At 51.5% G+C, this 20922-nt stretch overlaps 2 protein-coding genes across 8 annotated transcripts; one reads left to right on the top strand and one right to left on the bottom strand.

Moving 5' to 3' along the window:
* The first annotated feature begins 4049 nt into the window (after positions 1–4049).
* Positions 4050–14751, top strand: LOC130881666 (fumarylacetoacetate hydrolase domain-containing protein 2A). 5 transcript variants are annotated; one of them, XM_057781356.1, is made up of 8 exons: positions 4050–4181; positions 6459–6709; positions 7457–7673; positions 9505–9564; positions 9806–9968; positions 10966–11074; positions 11165–11252; positions 14452–14751. In XM_057781356.1, the coding sequence occupies exons 2-8, from the start codon at positions 6465–6467 to the stop codon at positions 14482–14484; spliced, it is 915 nt and encodes a 304-aa protein (XP_057637339.1). In that variant the 5' UTR covers positions 4050–4181; positions 6459–6464; the 3' UTR covers positions 14485–14751. The 5 variants fall into 5 exon arrangements, with proteins under 5 accessions (XP_057637339.1, XP_057637337.1, XP_057637340.1 ...); XM_057781354.1 differs by lacking the exon at positions 14452–14751 and adding an exon at positions 11373–11551; XM_057781355.1 differs by lacking the exons at positions 4050–4181; positions 14452–14751 and adding exons at positions 4927–5000; positions 11373–11555.
* Gpat2 (glycerol-3-phosphate acyltransferase 2, mitochondrial) lies at positions 11721–20472 on the bottom strand. Of its 3 annotated transcripts, XM_057781353.1 has the most exons (21): positions 20410–20472; positions 20029–20142; positions 19332–19405; positions 18865–18969; positions 18533–18661; positions 16858–16957; positions 16356–16489; positions 16013–16112; positions 15707–15919; positions 15292–15414; positions 15064–15146; positions 14713–14831; positions 14175–14245; positions 13845–14103; positions 13616–13764; positions 13275–13352; positions 12861–12992; positions 12648–12768; positions 12502–12567; positions 12225–12280; positions 11721–11937 (listed from the first exon to the last, which is right to left on the bottom strand). In XM_057781353.1, exons 1-21 carry the CDS (start codon positions 20470–20472, stop codon positions 11821–11823), a joined length of 2406 nt encoding a protein of 801 aa, XP_057637336.1. In that variant the 3' UTR covers positions 11721–11820. The 3 variants fall into 3 exon arrangements, 2 of the variants coding, with proteins under 2 accessions (XP_057637336.1, XP_057637334.1); XR_009057743.1 differs by having other exon boundaries at positions 11857–11937; positions 12225–12992; XM_057781351.1 differs by having other exon boundaries at positions 11819–12992.
* Between the last annotated feature and the right edge of the window lie 450 nt (positions 20473–20922).

Here is a 20922-nt window from a genome sequence, read left to right on the forward strand (position 1 = left end):
GACCTAGGATCCCAGCAGCTGCGAGGTGAAGGCTGGATTGTTCGCGGTATATGTTTTATTTGGATATACCATTTATTTTTTTATTGATATTTATTGAGCTCTACATTTTTCTCTGCTCCCCTCCCTGCCTCTCCCCTCCCCCTTCAATCCTCCCCCAAGGTCCCCATGCTCCCAATTTGCTCAGGAGATCTTGTCTTTTTCTACTTTCTACTTCCCATGAAGATTAGATCTATGTAAGTCTCTCTTAGTGTTCTCATTGTTGTCTAAGTTCTCTGGGATTGTGGTTTGTAGGCTGGCTTTCTTTGCTTTATGTTTAAAAACCACCTGTGAGTGAGCACATGTTGGATATACCATTTGCTTTTTCTCTCCTTCCCACTTTGATTTTATACACAAGCTGTTATGACCTCACGGAATATTTCTGGCAACAGACTGTTCTGGGGGACTGATGCTATCATGAGCAAAGCAGCTCCGATTCCGCTTCTCCTGTTGTGTGTCCACAACACAGATCCCTTCTGGTCTGCGTAGGATCTTCTCACCAAACAAGCGCGCAGTCTTGCAGTAGTGAACAACAGCTGGGGAATCCTCATTCAATTCGACATGATGGGGAGATGATAGCACAGGCCCCAGAGGTTGGGTCTCGGGTCCCAGGAAGTCCCTCCTGACTTCCCATGTTAGTCATGAGCCCAAGCTGCTTTTACTTGTACGTCTGACCAAAGGACTCTGACTCTCCCCCCAGATTCGGTCAGTTTGCTTGAGTGACTCACAGAATTGAGGGAAGCACATTACTGGCTTAGTTTAAAGGAAGCGAATGGTGCACAGGGCTAGGAATGGGAGGGGGAGCCTAGGGCCTCCCCTGCTGGGGACTGTGTGAAGGTTTGGGTAAAGTGGAGGACTGGGGAAGAAGAAGATCTGGCCCAAGGCTTACGGGGCATTTTTCTCTGACTGGCAATAGGGACAAGGGAGTCAGCAATGGAAATTTGAAGGTCTGTGTCTGCCCTTGTCCCAGGTAAACAAGAGTATGGGGCATCTTATTCAAGTATGATGGCTCGTTCTATGTAATACATGTAAAACATGGCTGTTTAATGTAATACAGAAAATGGAGAGTTTTTAAAACATGTTTATGTGCACATGTGTGCTGGTGCCTGTGGAGGCCACAGAAGGCACTAGATATCCTGGAGTTAGTCTAGTCGTGCAAGATCAGCAAGAGTTCTTCATTGCTCAGCTATCTCTGCAACCCTGGGTTATTGTCCCTATTTCTAGGAGCACAGAGCAAAGGTAAAATTCAATATTATCAACACAAAGGAGAGAAATGGCAAGATCCTGGTGGTGAATGTTCCTCAAGAGTCCCCAGTGGGGCAAGGTGTGTGGGTGGATGCCAGCACAGGGTCTCTGTGAGTCTGAGGACAGCCAGGGCTACATGGAGAGAGCTTGTCTCAAACAAACACAAAGTTCTTGCATGTATTTATAATTCTGTCAGCTGTGCATGAGGGTCTCGGTCCTTCTAAATCCTATAGGCACATGAAAAGGATTTTTGGTCATTTTAGTAGGTGCACAGTGGTGTCGCACTGTGACTGCACTTTACACTTCCATGGTGGTCAGTGTGCTTCAATATCTTTCCCGTCCTAATTTTCTGCGTATCTCTTTTGTGAAGTTACCTGTTTAAGTCTTTTGTCCAATAACTGGTTCAATTTGACTATTCTCACTCACTGGCCTTTGAGAGGTCTTTGTATAGCTGGGAGACAAGCCTTTTTGCCTGATATTTGATTTGCAAACGTTTCCTTCTGTTCCACAATTTGCTAAGACTTTGTATGATGTTTGTATGAGGTTCTGCTCACACGTTCAGTCTCAACCCCTCCATGGGCTCCGTTTCTAACTAGGCGTAGCTTTTAAAGCCAGGTTGAAATGCCTCCTTCTAGATTCCTGTCTTGGACCACGATCCTGAAGTGCCTTTGGGTGTCCCTCGGGTATGTGATGTTCAGCCTATACAAAACTGGGCTCATCATCCTCCCCCCAAGCCCTGCTCCTGAAGAAGCTGCATCTCCACAGATGGCAAAGGCTCTGGCACTGCCTTCCCTCTCAGGTCTACTTCTTGTCACTGAGGGCAGCCGGTTCTTCTTCCTGAACATTCCTGGAGACTTGCCATCTCCACCACACAGCACAACCCCATTGCTCTTACCTGCTACTCTTTACTCTTACCCAGATTACCAGATTTCTCAAATGCAAGCCTGGGCATGGCACCTCAGCTGAGCTCCTTCCAATGGCTTCACGTGCATGTGGATAAGGCCTGGGCAGTAAATATTGACCGTCAGTTTGACAGGATCTAGAGTCACTAAAAAGACACACTTCTGGCATGTGTGCCAGGGATTATCAAGACCAAGTTAGTTAATCAAGGTTATTAGACCCACGCTAACTGCGGGTGACGCCATGTCATGGCCAACGACCCTGGGACTACATAAAAAGGAGAAAGCAGGGTGAGGACCAACCTTCATCTCCCTGCTTCTTGATTGCAGTGTGACCAGCTTTCTCAAGTTTCTGCCACCATACCTTCCCTGCCATGGTGATCTGTACCCCCAAATGGTGATCCAAAATGTCCCCCTCCTTCCGTAAGTTTTTGTCAGCTATCTTATTATAGCAGCAAGAGAAGTAACTAGGAAATTCGATGAACCAGTCCCTCCTGGTCTCTCTTTGCAAATTTTTATTTTATGTTGCATGTGTAGTTGTCTTGCCTGCCTGTATGTCTGTGCATTACATGCATGCCTGGTACCTGTGGAAGCCAGAGAAGGCAACAGATCTCCCAGAACCAGAGTTACAGGTGGTTGTGAGATACCATGTGGGCACAGAAACTCAAACCCAGATCCACTGAAAGAGCACCAGTTGCTTTTAACCCCTGAGCCATCTCTCTGACCAGCTGCTCATCTTCCCTTTCTGCCATTCTTCCATGCCACCGCAACAGTGCACATGAGTGTCCTGGATGATGTACTCGAGGGCACCAGGAAGCTGAAGAGGGAAGCCAATGCCAGTTCCTTATCAGCTCCCAAGTTATCGTCTGGCTTCTAACTGTGAGGACGAAGCCTGGTTACACCCGAGAGTTTGGAACTGCTGATGATCACAGAGCTAGGAAGAATGTTGTTAACCTCACAAGCAGGTTAAACAAACATGGAGGGGTCAGCCCCAGACTTGGTGTGCGTCTCCGTCTCAAAGACCTAGAACAAGCATGGCAGGAGAGCCTGCTCCTACCCTGTCAGTCCGGTGTTCTTGCATCGACCACCTCAGCTAAACTCATGGACTATGAAGAAGGAAGACGAGAAATCGTACAGGAAGGAAAACTCTCAGGTTTGTTTTCTAGGGATATGAGATGTAAAACTTGCTGGGCGGTGGTGGTGCACACCTTTACTCCTAGCACTCGGGAGGCAGAGGCAGGCGGATCTCTGTGAGTTCGAGGCCAGCCTGGTCTACAAGAGCTAGTTCCAGGACAGGCTCCAAAGCTACAGAGAAACACTGTCTCGAAAAAAACAGAGAGAGAGAGAGAGAGAGAGAGAGAGAGAGAGAGAGAGAGAGAGAGAGAGAGAGAGAGGAGGGAGAGAGGACTTTCATGTAAATAAAATGCCTCAGTGGAAAATTTTAAAGAAAACATAACTAAAACAAAGTCCGAAATACTAAAGTCTCTGAAGATCTATTTGGACCTTAATTAATTTCCGAGCCTCTTTCTCAGAGCCCCTTTTTGCTTCCATATGCCAGAGGACTCGGGGTGTGCTTGTGTGAGCATTTCCACCTGAATGCCTGCTCGCTGGACTTGAGATTACACCTCACCTCCCCACCACGCCCCCTCCCCGCTTTTGTTCCTAAAACAGGGCGTGGGAAAATAAAGGTGCTGCTCCAAGTAAGTATGTGAAATTGGTACCGGAGTTGCTACGGTCAGAGCCTGAGCCATGGCAAGCCTCACGAGCTACACTTGGTCACCAGCTGTCTTCGCTGCGTCAATTAAAGAAACAAGTTACAGTGAAAAGCAGTCCTATTGGCGGCGGCGTGGTGATGTCATCACACCGCGCCGGCGAACCCTTCGTCCCCTGGAGAAGAACTGCTGGCTTCTTGCAATTGTGGCTTCTGCGCTCTTGACCTGCAGCCTCGCAGGTGTCAGCTGACAGCGTAAGGCGCCGGGCTGGTCCGGCTGCAGCGGCTAGGTAAACTGAGGCTAGAGCAGCGCGGGAGGGAGAGGAATCGGGCGTTGGGAAACCGAGCAGCCGACCTCGGTTCACGGAGAGTGGAGGTCGGCAGGGTCGCACACGCGGGCCTGCGCCTGAAGCTGCCCGTTCCTGTGCTGTTTGCTAAGGGACACTTGTCCTGTAGGACACCAGCGCCACCTTGCCAGGTGACTTGACCTCGTGAAGCCTCAGAGCTGCGTTCTGTTCAGTGGGGAGTGCGGCAAAGCTGGAATGAACCTGAGCGCGCTGTCACGAAGGACTAACACAACCTGGGGTTTGGGGCTAACAGAGAGCAGGCGGTCAGCCCTGTCTCTAAGTCTACAGTCACTGCCCGCCCACAGGCATGACTGAAGACAATAGGCAGGTAGCAAGCTAGGGCCTGAGGGGAGTAGGCAAGATTATCTCGCTTGGAAAGTACCTTGCTTCAATATCATCTAGACATGGATTCAAATCCCAGCTCTTTCTTTAAGCTGTGTAACCCTGGAGCCTTAGACAAGCCACTTACCCCTAAGTTTTGGCTTGTTCATCTGTAAAATTGCCCAGCAGTTCCTGCCAGCCACAGTCAAGAGAATTTAAGGAGACATCACAGGTGGAACACTTGGCTTTCCTCAGGAGTTACTGTCGTTTTAGTGTGTGACGTGGCAGACATGTACTGGGATATGTGCTGAGACAGCCTTCAGATTGCGGCAGAGTGGTGCTTGTATAAGACAACAGAACAGAGGATGGAAAAAAGCCTTTGGTTTTCTGGACAGACTTGCCACTGTGGTGATCCTGAACAGAGTAGGTTGACTTAACCAGGTGAGGACCAAGAGCCCAGGACTGAGAACGCTACCTCTATATTCGTTAACGTAAAGACACGGGCTTGCGTGTGTGCACAGGGAACAGGCCTTGAGTGTTCCTCAGGTGCCGTCCACCTTAGTTTTTGAGACAGTGTTTCTCGTTAGCCTAGAACTAACTCTAGACTAACTGGCTAGCAAGCCCCAGGAATCCACCTGTCTCCACTTCCCCAGCACTGGAATTACAAGTATGGACCGCTGTGTATAAACCTTTTCACGTGGGTCCTGGGGAATGGGTGGGAATGGAGTGTGGTTCAGCTGGGGTGTAGGTACACCTATCATGCTCCCTTCTGACCCAGCACCCATATCATAAAGACAAGAGTCCTTTTTTTTTTTTTTTTTTTTTTGGTTTTTCGAGACAGGGTTTCTCTGTAGCTTTGGTGCCTGTCCCGGAACTAGCTCTTGTAGACCAGGCTGGCCTCGATCTGCCTCTGCCTCCCGAGTGCTGGGATTAAAGGCATGCGCCACCACCGCCCAGCTAAGAGAGTGAGTCTTATCTTTAGGTGGAGCCTGGAACTTAAAATAGGCTCGGAACCTTGTTACTTTCCAAAAGATCTGGGTCTGAGGAAGGGAGGCACGGCCAGCCATATCCCAAAGTTGATGATTGCTAGGCTCTTCCAGGAAGTGAGAAGTCCGTCCCCTTGCATCTTCCATGTGCTCACTGGACAGATCAGTGCAAGCCAGTGCCCCACACACAGCGGCAGCACTGTGGGCTCAGCCGGGAAAGAAGCAGACTTTGCTGCCGAACCCAGGGAGATAGCTGAGCAATGTGATAAGACCAGGTCTCCAGCATCTTGGCATCCCGAGTCTCCCCATGCTCCAACCGTAGAAAACTGGTGCGTACTGGAGGAGGCAGAGGGCAGCGCTTAGGCCAGAACAACCTGGTAGGGGTTCTAGGTTGAGCCCATGAGGATGGAAAATGCTGAAGTCAGAGGATCAAGTTAGAACTGTTAAAAGCTCCATGAAGCAGCTATGAAGCCGTATCTAGGAGTAGCTATTATGGAGCTACTTTGGAGCTGATTCCTAGTTCTGCACATTTTAACCTTCCTCAGTTAGAGGGCTTCCCCTAAAAGCTAGGTAGAGGCAGCAGCCTGGCCATCTTCACAGCATGGTCACAATATCTGAGGCTTGAGTACATCTGTTGCTGGTATCTGTCTTTCCAGCATGCAAGATGGCAGGGCCAGGTTGGCCTGCTGCGTCCCCTGCTTGCCAGCAGTAGCAACCTTCAGGAAATACTGGTTGAGGAAAGGCTGGAATCTCTGGGGCTAGCTTAAAACCTGGCATGGTCATTGAAGTATAACAGGGTAAAATGACCTACGTGAGCACTTCCCCACCAGCATGCTGGGAATGGTTGATGGGGCAGAGGAACTAAGGGATCTTCGTGATAGTTTTCCAGTCTTCCTGTCTTCTTTCCTTTTAGGCTTTGATGCTGAGCTCTGGTAAAAGGAGGTTGTTCTCAGCTCTGCTGCACGTTCAGAAGAGGCCCTGTCAGCCGTCGAGAGCGATGAGACTGGTACAGTTCCAGACACCCCACCTGGAGGAGCCTCACCTGGGCCTGGAGTCGGGGATTGGAGGGGGAGTCGTAGACCTAAACACCTTTGACCCCACACTCCCCAAGACAATGCTGCAGTTCCTGGAGCAGGGAGAGACTACCCTCTCAGTGGCAAGAAGGTAAGTCAGCAGGCCCTGGTCCCTCTCACTCCTCCCATCTCTCTCCTGCCCTGAGAATCAGAATCAGCAGGTACCTCCTTTCAGAGGAGCAAGGGATCCCACTGTTTTCTTTTTCATTTGTTCTTTTAGTGAAGAGCTAACAGTCACTTATCTTTTCCTTTGAGACAGGGTCTCGCTATATAGACTAGGCAGGCTTTGAACTAGAGATCCTGCTGCCTCAACCTCTTAAATGCTACAAGTGAATTACAGGTATATATAACCATATCCAGCAGAATCCTTAAAAGTCTTATATAACAACACTCTCAGTTCCCTCAGAGAGGGAAACTGAGGCTTGGGAGTATGGCTAATTCATTTGGTTGTGGAGCTATGACCTTACATTATTATACTGCCTTCCTGAGAGGCTAAGTTCCGTCCACTGGAGGAGCCGCAACAAGGTCCCAAGAAAGGCTTCTTTTAGGAAGGTGTGGGTTCGATTTAGACCCTTAGAGGAAAGAGACCTCTCCACTTAATTCCACAGGAACCTTTCACATACTTCTGCACGAACAGGAATTATCCAAGTGGGAAGGAAATAATATGCATTGAGTACCACCATGCTTTGCTATAAAAGGACAATGTAGCTGGGTTTCAATGGGGAAAGATATAGAAAATGCAAAAATCACAACTCACAACTGCTGAGGGACCTCCCCAGCCTGCTCTGGGACTCCCAATCTGTTCCTTGCTAGCCCTTCTCCCGCTTGGTCTCTACAGAGCCCTGGCTACCCAGTTGCCGGTCCTGCCTCGGTCACAGGTGACCTTCCTGGCCCCTGTCACCCGGCCAGACAAGGTGGTATGTGTGGGCATGAATTATGCAGATCACTGCAAAGAACAGAATGTGCGGGTGCCCAAGGAGCCCATCATCTTCAGCAAGTTCTCCAGTTCTATTGTGGGGCCCTACGATGAGATCATCCTCCCACCAGAGAGCGAGGTTAGTGCTTCCCACCGCCCAGGTGGCTGTGGTCCAGCGTAAGGGTCATTCCCCTGGAGCAGCGGTTCTCAACCTGTGGGTCACAACTCCTTTGGGGGTCAAATGACTCTTTCACAGGGATCATATATCAGATACATTATGATTCATAACGTAGCAAAGTTACAGTTATAAAGTAGCAATGAAGTAATTTTATGGCTGGGGATCACCACAATATGAGGAACTGTATTCAAGGGTTGCAGCATTAAGAAGGTTGAGAATCACTGCCCTTGAGGAACCTTCTGTCACTGGGAGTGCACGACCACAACACAGAAGCTAGAGAGGACTGTACTGTACTAACACAGCCTGGGTGTGGGTGACCTGAGGAAATAGCGTACCTCTTTCCCCAATTACAAAGCTGTTTTCCATGATGAAAGTATATTAATAACGTAGGTAAAGCCACCAGTGTCCTGCTGCCCATGCTTTGGTGTTTGCCTTGCCCTTTTCACCCAGCGTTGTCTGTCCAGGTGTAGTCTACCACACATGCGCCTTGTTCTTGGACTCCATCAAGAACATCTTTCGTTCTGTTTGGTCTTCCCCGTTGTCTGTCCCAGCTGTCTCTGCCAGACACCCTGCCTTGTCCCAACTCCATCAAGAATATCTTTTCATCCCACTCAGTCTTCTCCCTGACACATTTGAGATCTCCATGTGGTTCCTTTCCTGCACTTTTTGAAGGATTGTTTCCTCATAGGGTGCCTGTGCTTAGTTTGCCCCATTTCCTTGTGACCAGCGGAAGCAGTTTTCGGAGGTGTCCTACAAGGAAATGTCCCATGTTTCCCATCGCAGCCTGTCAGGAGGCCCACGTCAGGTGTCCTCAGATGTCACCACATTGCTCACTTGACCATAACTGGCCTGTGGAGGCCAGATGTAGTATTCCCTGGAACTCTGTCTGTTTGTCTCTCTCTGTCTCTGTCTCTCTCTCTCTCTCTCACTCTCACTGTTGGTTCTCACCTTGCACCCTGCTGAGGCAGCCAGGACCTTGTTTCTACGCTGCATACCAGGCTAGCTGGCTCCTAAGCTTCTGGACGATTCTGCTCTGCCTCCTGCCCACTATAGGAGTACTGAGATTACAAGTGTGTGCTGCTGTATCCAGCCTTTTGCGTGTGTTCTAAGGTTGAACTTGGGTTATGAGGCTTATGTGACTAGTGCCCTTACCTGCTGAGCCATCTCCCTAGTCCTCCTCCCTTTGTACTTTTAGTTTTCCCTTGAATTCTGTTTTCTTCTTACCTAATTTGGGTGAACCCGCTTTGGCCCATCCTGTTTCCATTCCCCTTGAGCATGCCCTTACTTTCTGGCTTCACTGAAGCTCTTGTGCAGTCTGCTACACTAGGCAGCCATTTCCCTAGGGGCCTGCTTCTTTAGTGGCATCCATAGCACAAGCTGGCACCTGAGTTCAGGTGAACTTCTGCCAGTTCTTTCCTTTACCATTAAAAACAGCTGAGAAAGATTAAATTGAAGTTCTTTCCAGTTGCATTGTTCACATTTTGTAGCCATGTGCATTTCTTCCTTGTGAGCTGCTTTATTTAAGCCCCTTGAATACGTTTATTCCAGGATAGCACATGCATAGTGTCAGGCACAGTAGAGCTACACATTGCTGTTACTGCTCGGCGTCCAGAGTGACTTTTAAACTCAGTTCCCCAGACGTGTTGAGCTAGTCACCTCCAATGGTGCTGCTTGCCACTGCCCAGAGCTTATGGGTCTGCAAGTCATAGCCACATCATTCACTTCACCCTGGTTCCTAGAGCTGAGGCCTACCTTACGGCCGCTGCAGCTCACTGTCCTCTCCCACTTGCAGGAGGTGGACTGGGAGGTGGAACTGGCTGTGATCATTGGAAAGAAAGGCAAGCACATCAAGGTGAGGTGGAAGGGCGCTCCCAGGCCAGGGAGGAGCAGCAGTCCCAGGTCCTCTCTGCCAGTGCTCAACTCCAGTGGTGCTGTCTTACGCTGGGGCGTGTTTGGCACTTTCACTCCCTTGCCTTTCACACACCACCGTTAGCCAGCGCTGGTGCTAATGTGTGATAATAGTTTTGAGATTCTTTGTTCTAGGGGTTGTGTCTCCTGTGATGTAACCTGTCTGGCCATATCTGCCCCAACAGGCCACAGATGCCATGGCTCACGTGGCTGGCTTCACTGTGGCTCATGATGTGAGTGCCCGGGACTGGCAGATGAGACGCAATGGAAAGCAGTGGTTACTGGGAAAAACTTTTGATACTTTCTGCCCCCTGGGCCCTGCCTTGGTTACCAGGGACAGCATAACAGGTAGGTTGTTAGTCTTTGCCACTTGAGCCCTCCCATGTGCAGCACCTGAGCTTCAGGAGAAATAGTGCTCCAGCAAGGACTGCACTTACAAGTACATGCAGAGCTTGGATGCCACTGTTGTCGCCACAGAGAGCAAGTGGCCAGCCCCCGCTGTGAACCAGCTCTGTAGAGCTTCTTCCAGAGCCTCTTATAGGGAACAGAGCCGCAGCTGCTGTGAAATTACGTCACAAAATGAACTACAAGAGCACTGCACTTGGAGGTCAGGGAGGGGGCCTTCTGCAGCTTCCCCGTCTCCAGTAGCCAGTCCTTAAGCTAGAAGGAAGCAAGGCTGGCTCCTGAGCATGCTGGAGAATGGCTGTGTGTGTGATGAAGCCTGTTCGTTTTTTGTAAGGGAGAGGCAGAAGAGCACCAATAAATAGGACCTTGTCCACCCACTGTGCACTCATCTGCAGGGTATGGCATGGGTGTGTGGGGGAGCCCCTCAGGACAGTGGTGCCTCAGAAACTACTCCAGCTGATGTGAAGGGCGCAAGATAGTTTGCGAAGAACTGTCATCTGCTGCTCTGCTATCCCTGTTTGCTTGGAGATGCTGAGTCATTTTAGATCTAGTTACCAGCTTTAAAACATTTTATTACATTTCTTCGTGTATGTGCATGCCACGGCACCTGGAGAGAAGTCAAAGGATAATTTCCAGGAGTTGGTTCTCTTCCATATGAATCCTAAAGATCAAACTCGGGGCCCCAGGCTTGGCAGTGAGTGAGTGCCTCTGCCTGCGAAGCCGAAGGGCAAATCCCTCTGCTGTTTTTCTCTGTTCAGAGTCTAGAATGTCCCTCCTTCCCTCACTTAAGGGCTATTGCTGTTGATCCATGAATTTAGGGAATTCCAGTCTGTACAGGAAGGCCCAGGGTAGAGTGCTAAGCCAAGGTGGGCAGGCATGCTCCCTACAGTTTCCTCTCTCCTTTGGGACTGGGTAACCCAAGGATTGTCTTGAATTCCAGACCCACACAATCTAAAGATCTGCTGCCGCGTGAATGGGGAGGTAGTCCAGAGCAGCAGCACCAACCAGATGCTGTTCAAGACTGAAGAGCTGATAGCCTGGGTCTCCCAGTGAGTGAGTGGAGCCTGTCACAGCCACTGCCACCCACACCCACTGCACACGTCAGCCCATATTCTTACTGACCCTTCTGCTGTCCCTAGGTTTGTCACTTTTTATCCAGGGGACATCATCCTGACTGGGACTCCTCCAGGTGTCGGAGTGTTTAGGAAGCCTCCTGTCTTTCTCAAGGTGAGTCCGTTTGAAAGAGGAAATGGTAGAGAGATGAGAGCTAGAGAGGCCTGGCAAGCTTGGAGCAGTCTGCGGGCAGTGAAACGGGGGCTAAAAGCCTGGTGGCCTGCTGTGTTACAGAAGGGGGATGAAGTCCAGTGTGAGATCGAAGAAATTGGTGTCATTGTCAACAAGGTGGTGTGATGGCGTCCCTGGGAGCACCGGACTTGACACAAGGTGGGACTTTTGCTCCCACAAAGTTCACTGCTGGCCCTGCCCACTTGAGGTGCTCCTAGGTAGGCCTTGGAAATAAATTTTCTCTCAGAGTTGCAGCTTAGCTTCTGCTGTCTTTTAGCCACACACACTCTTCCCCCATCCCTGATGGTAGGCCATTTTCACAGGACTGAGTAAGGAGGAAGTAGATATTAGACACATGCTTCAGGCTTAGGGAAGAAACTAACCTAGTGTCTTTATTTATCACACCAATGATGAGTAAACACAGCTTTTGTAAGTCCAGGTTAGCTGTGTCCTAATGAGAAGACACATCCTTAAGTTCTAGGCTGACAAGTCCCATCAGGTTCCACTGTTTCTAACTGCAGATGAACTGTCGGATAAATTGTTCTAGCTTGTCCTGGTTTTCCCGGCTGGCAAATGTAGGGGACAGGTGGAGCTGGGGTCCTGTAGGGCTGGGCATCTGCTGTAGTACCTGAACCACAAGATGGACTGTAAGCACCCTTGCTGAAGGGACAGTGTCCCCAGGGCCAAGCCTGTCCAACTTCCCCACCCCCAAAAACCTCTGTAGTGATGCCTCAGTGCCTGAGTGTAAATACCTACTTGATGTCCCTGGGACCCCACTTGTGGTAGGGAAAGCAAACCATCCTCGCTAGCATTCACCATGGGGTGTGGGAACAAGGTAGTTCCTCTGAGCAGTTCTAGCAGCCCGTGGGGCTTGGGGTGAGGTCAGGGACAGAATGGTGATAATGTCCCTCTTACCCCCAGGTCTTTGAATGTCCAGATAGCACTGATAGCAAGATTTGGGTCTGCACACTCTGGAAGAAAGAGAAAGACAATAAAAGCTCTGAGGGAAGCCAGGGAGCCACTGGGCAGGGCTTTCTTCCTCTTAAAGGAGAACCATCTAGGGCTTGCATGTTAACTAAAGCTCTGTATGCTAGCTCCCTTCCCTGTGTCAGGCAGCCACTGTCCAGCAGGGGGCAGCAGTCACCAGCAAACTACCTCCTCTAGGAAGTCTGAGATGGGGCTTGGAACTCACCAAAGATCCCTTCTTCTTGGGCACAGTCCTGTAAAAACTGGAACAACTGCTCTGAGTAGCTCACCTCTGCAGGAGAGATTAGACCTAGAGCCCAGCTCTATGGAACTGAGCCTTACACTGAACACTGCCAGGGGTAAGGGCCTTACCTGAATCTGGCAGCTGCCCCAAGTGGAGGAAGGCGGCAGCCTGTGCGAAGGCCTTGAGTATTGGACTGAGCAGGCGGCAGAGGAAGAGGAAGAAGTCAGGGCAGCGAGACTGCTGGCTAAGCTGAAGAGAGCCAGACCAGAGTGGGAAGGTGGGCTCCCAGGTACCTTACCACCTCCACTGTCTCCCAGGGTATGTACCATCTCCCAGCATACCCTGAAGCACCGGCCCCCTGGCTCCTCAAAGTCATCGCTTTCACTGTCAGTGAAGTCCCCACTCGGTTTCCACAGCAGCTTAGCACTCAGATGCTGCCTTCCCGTGTCACAGGCTGGCCGGGAGCCTGGAGTCTAGGAGTTGGGAAGAGTTATTGGTACCTGGTAAGGCTGGGCCGGAATCAGCTCTACAACCCTCAGACCTGGTCCTGACCCAGCAGGCCCAAAAGGATACCCAGAGCTACTTGGGTCAAGTACCCAAGCTCACTAAGAAATGTGGAGGCAGGATGTGTGAAGAGAACCTTAGCTACACATGCAAACTGGCATGACACACATAGGCCCGGGCTAGTGCAAACAGGCTTGCATGTGTGGGCTAGACGAGCAGCCCAGGGCGCTGCACCTAGGGCGGGAGCGTACCTCCTCAGCAACCAGGAGCCCACACTGGATGAGGCGGTCCAGCACTTCCTGACAGTAGCAGTAGGAAGACTGGCAGGGCTGTGGAAGAGAAGCACCAAAGCCCTTCTGAGGACACGCCCCCCCCCAGGAGCGGGGGCTAGCAGACGCACCAAAGCCCTTCTGAGGACACCCCCCCAGGAGCGGGGGCTAGCAGACGCACCAAAGCCCTTCTGAGGACACCCCCCCAGGAGCGGGGGCTAGCAGAATGCTGACCAGAGGTAGTCAGAGGACAGGATCACTACCACAGGAGGTCATAATGACAAGGCCCAGGGCCCTGCTGAGCTACGGGAGAGGAATCTGACCTGGGGCAGAAGTAGGTCTTGGGGTAGCAGGTGCAGCAGCATTAGGATCTGGCGGTACAGTTCATTCTGACTCAGCAGCTCTATGCCCTGCAGCTCCCACGGCCCCTCAGGTGGTACTCTGCCGGCCAGCAACCCCCGCACTGCACAGGCTGGCAGAGGAGGCTGCTTAAGGAGGGAGCCGTTCCCCTCTCCTTGCACATCACCCCACCCTGTGAGCCCACCAACTCACCACCCACAGCTTCGCTCAGGAAGGTGGGCAGCAATTCCTTGCTCAGACGTGCCAGGTGTGTGAGGCCTGGCCCAGGTCGTGGCACCACCACCAAGTCCCCCTGGTGGACACGCAGCAGAACCACTTGTGCCTTCAGCAGGCTCAGTGTATGTTGAGCCAGGCATCGCAGTTGCCCAGAGAAGCCCACGTCAAAGCCGCGCAGCAGTGTCTCCTCTGTCAGCCAGGAGAACTCCCCCAGGAGCTGCGACAGGACCACACCCTGGAGGCGGAACAGACCTGAGCAGGGGCCAAGCCTGCTCTTCCCCTGGCCCCACCATACAGTGCCCTTACCTTTTGGTGCTTCAACAGCAGCAGTGTTGCCATGATGGCTGTGCTCATCACTGCTGAACTGGCCACACTGGCTGGGGAGAGGGGGAAGGTGGGGATGTAGGGTGCTGTCAGGGGTCAGGGCCTAGAGAAGCCTCATCTCCCTGCTACCCAACCACACAGTCCCATCTCCACCCCAGCAGGAGAGCAGGTTCCAGGAAGTAGTATAACCAGACCAACCCCAACAGTGTGCTACAGAGTGACATTTGAGAAAGTACTAACAGCCACATTAACTCTGCAGGCACGTGTTGCTACTCGACTCAGCTACAGCTAAGGACACTGGTTGAGGGGCATCTGAGATTGGGATGGACCTGGCATAGATCTTTGGCTCAGACATCGAGTTATCTGCTCCCCTCTCTCTGCATGCCCCACTCTTCTGGTATCCCAAGTGTGCCACGAAGGGGGTGGGGGTGGTCAGGTCCTATAGTAACTGGTCCTGTATTATCCACATAAAGTACTGTTGAAACTCCACCCTAAAGGTGCAGATCTGGGTTTCCCTTACCACTCAGGACATGCCTGCTCAGTCTTTTGACCAGGAGCTGGTCCTCTTCTTTGAGAGTCAAGAGGAGCCCAGTTGATGGGGTCCACTCCTGCTCCTTCTCAGTGTCTGGAACAACACTACTGGAATAGAGACAGATCAAAGAATGAAACCAGATTAAAATGTCAGAGTCTAAAGCTTTCCAAAGCTACAGCTGTTTTCCCCCAAGTCCCCGCCCAGGCCTGTGTGCCATCCTCCACTTAGACTGTAGGGAAGGTGAGTGTCTGGTGCTGATGTTCTGGGATCGTTGGAGCGGCCATGAGCTAAAGAGCCACCTGCCTCCCTTCTTGAGACCCATACATCTGTGCTCCTTACCATTCACCTAACACAATGGGCTGCAGCAAGTGTTCCAGAGTCTGCCTGCTATCCCAGCAGCTTCTAGCATTGATGGTGTATTCCTGCCCAGGATAAAGACGTGTGGTCTGCTCTTGCCCCCCAGGAAACCCGCACACAAACCATCTAAGACAGAAAATACTGTCCCTACAATGGCTTTGAAGGCCAAATCACAAAAGCTCTCCCAGCCTTTCCCAACTGGTTTCATACCTGGAGGGAAAAAGGCTGGGCGAGATGTACCCTGACGCAGGCTCTCTGGTTGCAGCCCCAGCAGTTATACAGTTTCCGAAAGACAGCCAAGGCTCCTGTCCATAGCCCCAAGGGAGCCAAATCCTGGAGGGAAGGAGAGGCTGCACATGTATTCTTGGACAGTTCTCAGGGCTGCTACCCATTCCGCCCTCCACACTGCTCACTGCTCTTCTCCAAACTGTTGCGCCCATGACCTCCCTTGTGGGGTCTTTTCTAAGGTGGTGATGGCAGAGACCTTGGGAGATACTGCAGGGTTGTGACTGTAGTATCAGTTCCTTTACACAGTTCACATTCCAATTTGACTTCAGCTCTAAGGAAGCCCAATCACAGAACATACTGTGCCACCCAGAAGTCCCCAGGGACAAGAGGCTCTCACATGGTTCATGTCACATGGTGCATCTGGAACCAGGTCATAGGCAATGGCAACTGGTACCAGTGTGGCATCTGGAATGATGCCCTCCTGGACCACTTGGACCACCAGTCCTAGCCAGGCCTGGCCCAGGGCTGAAAGCCTGGGCCCTGGGCACCTAGGGGGCTCTTCAAGGAAGATGAGAAGAGGCTGCCCACTGGCGAGCAGCTGCTCCATGGCCTAGAAGAGAGGAAGGGTGAGTGTTGAGGCCAGATTAGAAGCAGACTCTTGTACCCTTGGCCCACCCCATACATAACCACAGGGAACACTCACTGCACGGACCACAGCCCTTGCAAGGATGCCATCTGAGCTGTCCAAGGACAGGTTGGCCTCTGGGGGCAGGAAAAGTCCCCCAAGTTTCTTCAGTAGAGCTCTGTGAGCACAGGACAGAGCCTAGTGAGAAGGGGCTCTGGAGGAGAGACTGGGCACAGATGCTTCACAAGAGTCTTGCCTCTCCCAGCCTGTCTGACTAGGCACTTGAAGCAGTCATGGCCCAAGGACCCATAGCCAACCATCCAAGTCTACAAGTTAGGCTGTCATATGGCTGAAAACATCCTAAGAAGGCGAATTAACTTCCACCCTCCTGCTCCAGCCTGGGACTTCCTTCCTGTCATACCTGAGAGCAGGGGAGCAGGTGCGGGGGTCCAAAGCCACACGGACCACACCCAGGCCCTGGGAGAACAGTACGAAAGGTAGCAGGAACCCATCCAAGAGGGACTTGTGTGTAGAAAGGAAAACAAGCGGCGAGCCCTGCTCCAGAGACAGCCAGAAGGAAATACCCACCATAAAAACACAGCCAAGTCCCAGGGCAGCACGGAGGGAGGGAGGGAGGGAGGGAGGGAGGGAGGGAGGGAGGGAGGGAGGGAGGGAGGGAGGGAGGGAGGGCAGGCTCCTCTACACATTTTCCAAAGGTAGAGTAGCCTTCCCATAACTTTTAAGGCAATGTATAACGGCTATTGAAACTGAGGGAAAGAAACGACAGGACACCCTGTAGGAACAGGACTATGAGACATGGCAGCAAAGTTGTCTTAAGAGCTGTGGGTTTTTCTAACAGCTGATAGTGTCTGAGTTTGCTTCTGCTCAGGCCATCCAAACCTATCCAGTATGGCCTGGCTTACCTCCTGGGCAGCCTTGTGGACCATCTTCATCTGTCCCTTGTGAAGCTGCACATTCAGGAAGAGGCGGTTCAGGAACCACAGCAGTGCCCAGCTGAACAACCTTGAAAACAGTACCAACTTGAGGTGCAGCAGGGTCACTTTCCACAAGGTTCAGCCCCACAGGACCCCCAGAAGGTTGCCCAGAACTACTCTAAGGCAAGCAACATTATTGCCCACACTGATCAGGAGGGGTCATGACCTGCTTAATAGTAGACAATGCTAAGTGGGCGCTGCTGCTGCAAAGAGTCCCAATACCACAGCCTACACCATGAGGTACTGGCTGCCAAGACCTCATGAAGCACTGGCTCACATCACAAAGGACTCAGACTCTTTCCAGACAGAATCCATCAGCTTACGTTTACCAGCTACCGGGACAAGTGGGAAAGGGAGGCAATGACAGAGGGCAGGACTCTGCATTTGCTCAGACGCCCAGTAGGGGAACCATGCTGCCACCAAAGGAGGAAGAGGAAAACTTGTGGGCAAGCAAGCCCACATCTGACAGGAACATTAAATGGGGCGATTCTGGGATGCAGCAACCATATGGGAATGCTGGGGAAGACCATGCCCCTATAAAAGCTGCATCGGAGGCCACCTGACTACTTTAGGTGCACAGGGGAAGCAGGCAAACTGCTAGAGTTGTGCTCTGGAGCTCCTACACAAGGGCACTGTGAGGCCAAGAGCCTGAAAGCCTCAACAGAGTCAAGAACTGTTACAATAGAGGATTGATCAAAATCACCAACAGCTGAGCCTGGCATACAAACCTAAACCCCCTTCAGCTGCTTAACTGAAGCCATCCCCTGGCTTTAAACATAAACTGTATACTAAAGCTCTGAAAAATCTTGTCTTTTCTTCTGAGCTCCCAGACCTACACAGACAACCAAGTCCTCAAGTCAGTTACTGGAATTCCCAATCCAAACATCCTTCCAGGGCCAGTTCCCTTCTGATGAAGCCTGGCCCTCTCTGTATACACACCCGAGTACTAGGCCAGAAACAGGGATTTCCTGTGTTTTTCTTTTCCTACCACCACCTAATCTATTCACGAGTTCCATTATTGCTACCTTAACCTCAGTACTCTTCACAATGGGACTAACAATTTTGCAGATATGCTGGTCTCTGCTCTCATCCCAGCTCATCATGCGGCCACTTCTCTCTTAAAACTTTCCTACTGGCTTTTCCTGCCCTTAGAGCCACCTGAACTACTTATATGGCTCTAATCTGGTTCCTTCTCCAGCTGCTCTCTGCTTCGCTCATCAGCTTCCAACCATGTCACTACTGTTGTGAACCTGGCCCTCCCTCTTAGGGCCCTGACTTGGGCTTCTCCTTCTGAAGAAACTGTTTCCTCTTACTCCTGTGCCCTCCACGACGGACTTTCTTCACTTCTGGCTCTAACTACAGTGCTCACCCTCCTCCTGGGTATTCTGGCCCTTGTTCCTTGGGGCAGCTGTACCAGTCCACCTCTTTAATCCCCTGTATCTAAGTGTGTAGACCTGTACTGTGAACCCGGGGAGGTGCTGCAGTAGGCTACCATCCAGCTACTAAGGAAGAATATTTGGTGCTTTTCCAAGCCCAGCTCACATTCACTCCCCAAAGGGGCAGAGGCCTCAACCTAAGGACATATGCTTCTCACCACTGTTACCTGAGCAAGGCGGGGCAGAGTGTAGCCTGAATGTAGCCCAGGATGCGCTGCACCTCTTTCATCACTAGGTCAGGTGCCTGGCCTTCTCCAGCCCCTCCTGGAACCCTTCCTGAGAGGAGGTTCTGCACCCTGTTGGGATTAGGGGAACAGTGTTGGGCTAGACATCAGTGGTCCCTCCACTCACCTCCTCAGTGTATACCAGAGTCCAATGTGGGCCCAAGCAGAGATAGCATTCCAGAAACCTTGCCTCAGCCAGTCTTGGCCATCCTGATAGAGCCTTTGTCACCCTTTTAAGTATCTCACAAGTACCAGCCTCTGATTCTGCTCCTCACCCAGTGTTTTCCATGATCTTTTGAGAGGCATCAGAGCTGGGGGGGATGTGCTGCTCCAGGGACCACAGGAAATAGCAGAGCCTGCGAACCAGCCAGCCTCGAAACCTGGGGGAAGATGATTCAGAGAGGCCTCCCAAGGTCCAGAGAGGTCTATTCATCAGGAAGGGTTTGCACCTGTCTCATGCCCCAGGACCAAGCTCTACCATGGAGCAAAATTAAAACAAGGAACCACTTGCCTATCTGATCCCTATTTCCACCCACTTCCCCACTGAGGGGGCACAGTGGCTTGACACCCAGTGGGCAACCCATACATGCTCATGGGAGGAAGTTGAGGACAGTAAAGCTTGCCTCAGTTTGCTGTGGTTATGAAGGAGAGGACAGGGGCCCTTCTTTCCCCACTGCAGAAAGAAAATGATACCACAAAGGGCCCTTGCAACCCACCACCCTGCACCCCTAGCTCTGGCTACCTGGTGTTCTCTTCCTTCACAAGGATCACATTGCAGAAGCCCAGATCCATTATGCTTCTGTGGAAGAGGGACTCCTAGCCAAGAGGGAAGAGACAACATGTCCTGGGGGGCCTTTGCAAGCCAAGGCTGTACCCCCGCCACATCTAGCCTCTGCCTGACGGCCCTTTGAGTCGACCAGGAGGATAGAGAACATCTCCCAGATGTCTGATCCAAGATCCCAAAGTTGGCTCAGAAACAAAAAGGCTTCATGCTTAAAGTGAATCCACTGCCCCGTTTGGAGTTGCCCTCTTAGAGATAAGCACATTAAAATCAGCAGGGATTTTAACTCACCAGGAGCAGAGAATCTGTAACCTGAATCTCCATTAGTATGCTGAGCCGTCTTGGCAGCAGCACATGATACAGACATGCAAGAGATGCTGAGAGCTATGACGTCTGAATGGACAGTGTCCCCGACTGAACACAGCTAGTGCAGACCTAGGTATAGTCCCACCTACCTCTCCTGAGGCTTCCTACCGATCCCCCAGCCACATCCCCAACAGACCCCTGCGCATTCATTCCTCTGAAGGGCAAAGGCATGGTGCAATTGAAAGACCAAGCTTGGAAAGACATGGAGGAGGCAGCTTCCCAGCATCCACAACACCCAGAACTAAGCTAGCCTCAGCTTTGCAAAGGAGGGTCCATTCGTCCCATCACTTACCCAGCTTTTCGGAGTACAGGTCTGGCAGCAGCGACCCATAAAGGGACGATACTTCCCCAGGAATGGGGTGATGGCCTCCATCTTCATCCCAAAACCCGAGGACCAAAGGCTGGTCTGGAAAAGGGTCACAGGAGAGGTGAGCGAACTCAGTGTCCTTGACAGAGGCGGGGACACATCAGGAGTGAAGGCCACAAGAGCATAAGGGGGAGGATGGCAAAGGGTGTGAGAACCCCAAAGCTGGAGGACCAAAGACTGGTCTAGAAAAGGGCCACAGGAGAGGTGAGCAGCCACAGGGTCATTGACAAAGGGAGGGGGGCACATCAGGGGAAGGTCAGAAGAGGGTAAATATGAGGACAAAGGGTGTGAGGATTCCCACACTACCTCCTGACCATTGTGATTACTCCTCTGCTGGGTTTGGGGACTGGATTTCAACATGGTATCCATGAAGTCTGTAAGATCTATGAACTAAGCACTCTGTCTTTTTCCACATGAACCTGACCTAGAAAAAAGGAAAGCGAGAGACTGCATGGAATCTGAGCCATAATCCAGGGGTTTCTGAAGTGACTCACAGTCTACCCCCAGAACAGACAACTGCCAGGAACTGGAGCCTCAGTCCCCGACACAAGTGGTACCTCCAGGAAGTTAGCTAACTAGAAAAGCCAGGGGTTCCCTCAGGCCGACATGGAGGGAGTAGTTATCTTCCATCCACAGGTCCAGATGTCTCCTGACACCAACTAAAGACTCTCCGTGAAGAAGCAAAAGCCCGGTTGGACTGGGTTATACCAGCATGAAGGGGCCACAAGGAACAGGCCACGCTCCATGACCCCACCAAGTCCTGCTCAGCTGCTCTCCTCCGGAAGCCCAGATCCATTATCCATCTATGGAAGAGGGATT

The sequence above is a fragment of the Chionomys nivalis genome, chromosome 9 (genome assembly GCF_950005125.1).
Source record: "Chionomys nivalis chromosome 9, mChiNiv1.1, whole genome shotgun sequence".
NCBI classification, from domain to species: domain Eukaryota; kingdom Metazoa; phylum Chordata; class Mammalia; order Rodentia; family Cricetidae; genus Chionomys; species Chionomys nivalis.

Bases quoted from the DNA above. Each gene is read 5' to 3' on its own strand.
- LOC130881666 (XM_057781354.1), top strand. From the start codon at position 6,465: ATGCTGAGCTCTGGTAAAAGGAGGTTGTTCTCAGCTCTGCTGCACGTT. The intron at 7,674-9,504 runs GTTAGTGCTTCC...TCCCACTTGCAG, and splicing joins TCCTCCCACCAGAGAGCGAG to GAGGTGGACTGGGAGGTGGA. The intron at 11,253-11,372 runs GTGAGTCCGTTT...GCTGTGTTACAG, and splicing joins AGCCTCCTGTCTTTCTCAAG to AAGGGGGATGAAGTCCAGTG.
- Gpat2 (XM_057781351.1), bottom strand. From the start codon at position 20,472: ATGGATACCATGTTGAAATCCAGTCCCCAAACCCAGCAGAGGAGTAAT. The intron at 20,143-20,409 runs GTAGTGTGGGAA...ACCCTTTTCCAG, and splicing joins GTAATCACAATGGTCAGGAG to ACCAGCCTTTGGTCCTCGGG. The intron at 16,490-16,857 runs GTAAGCCAGGCC...TCTCTGGAGCAG, and splicing joins TCCACAAGGCTGCCCAGGAG to GGCTCGCCGCTTGTTTTCCT.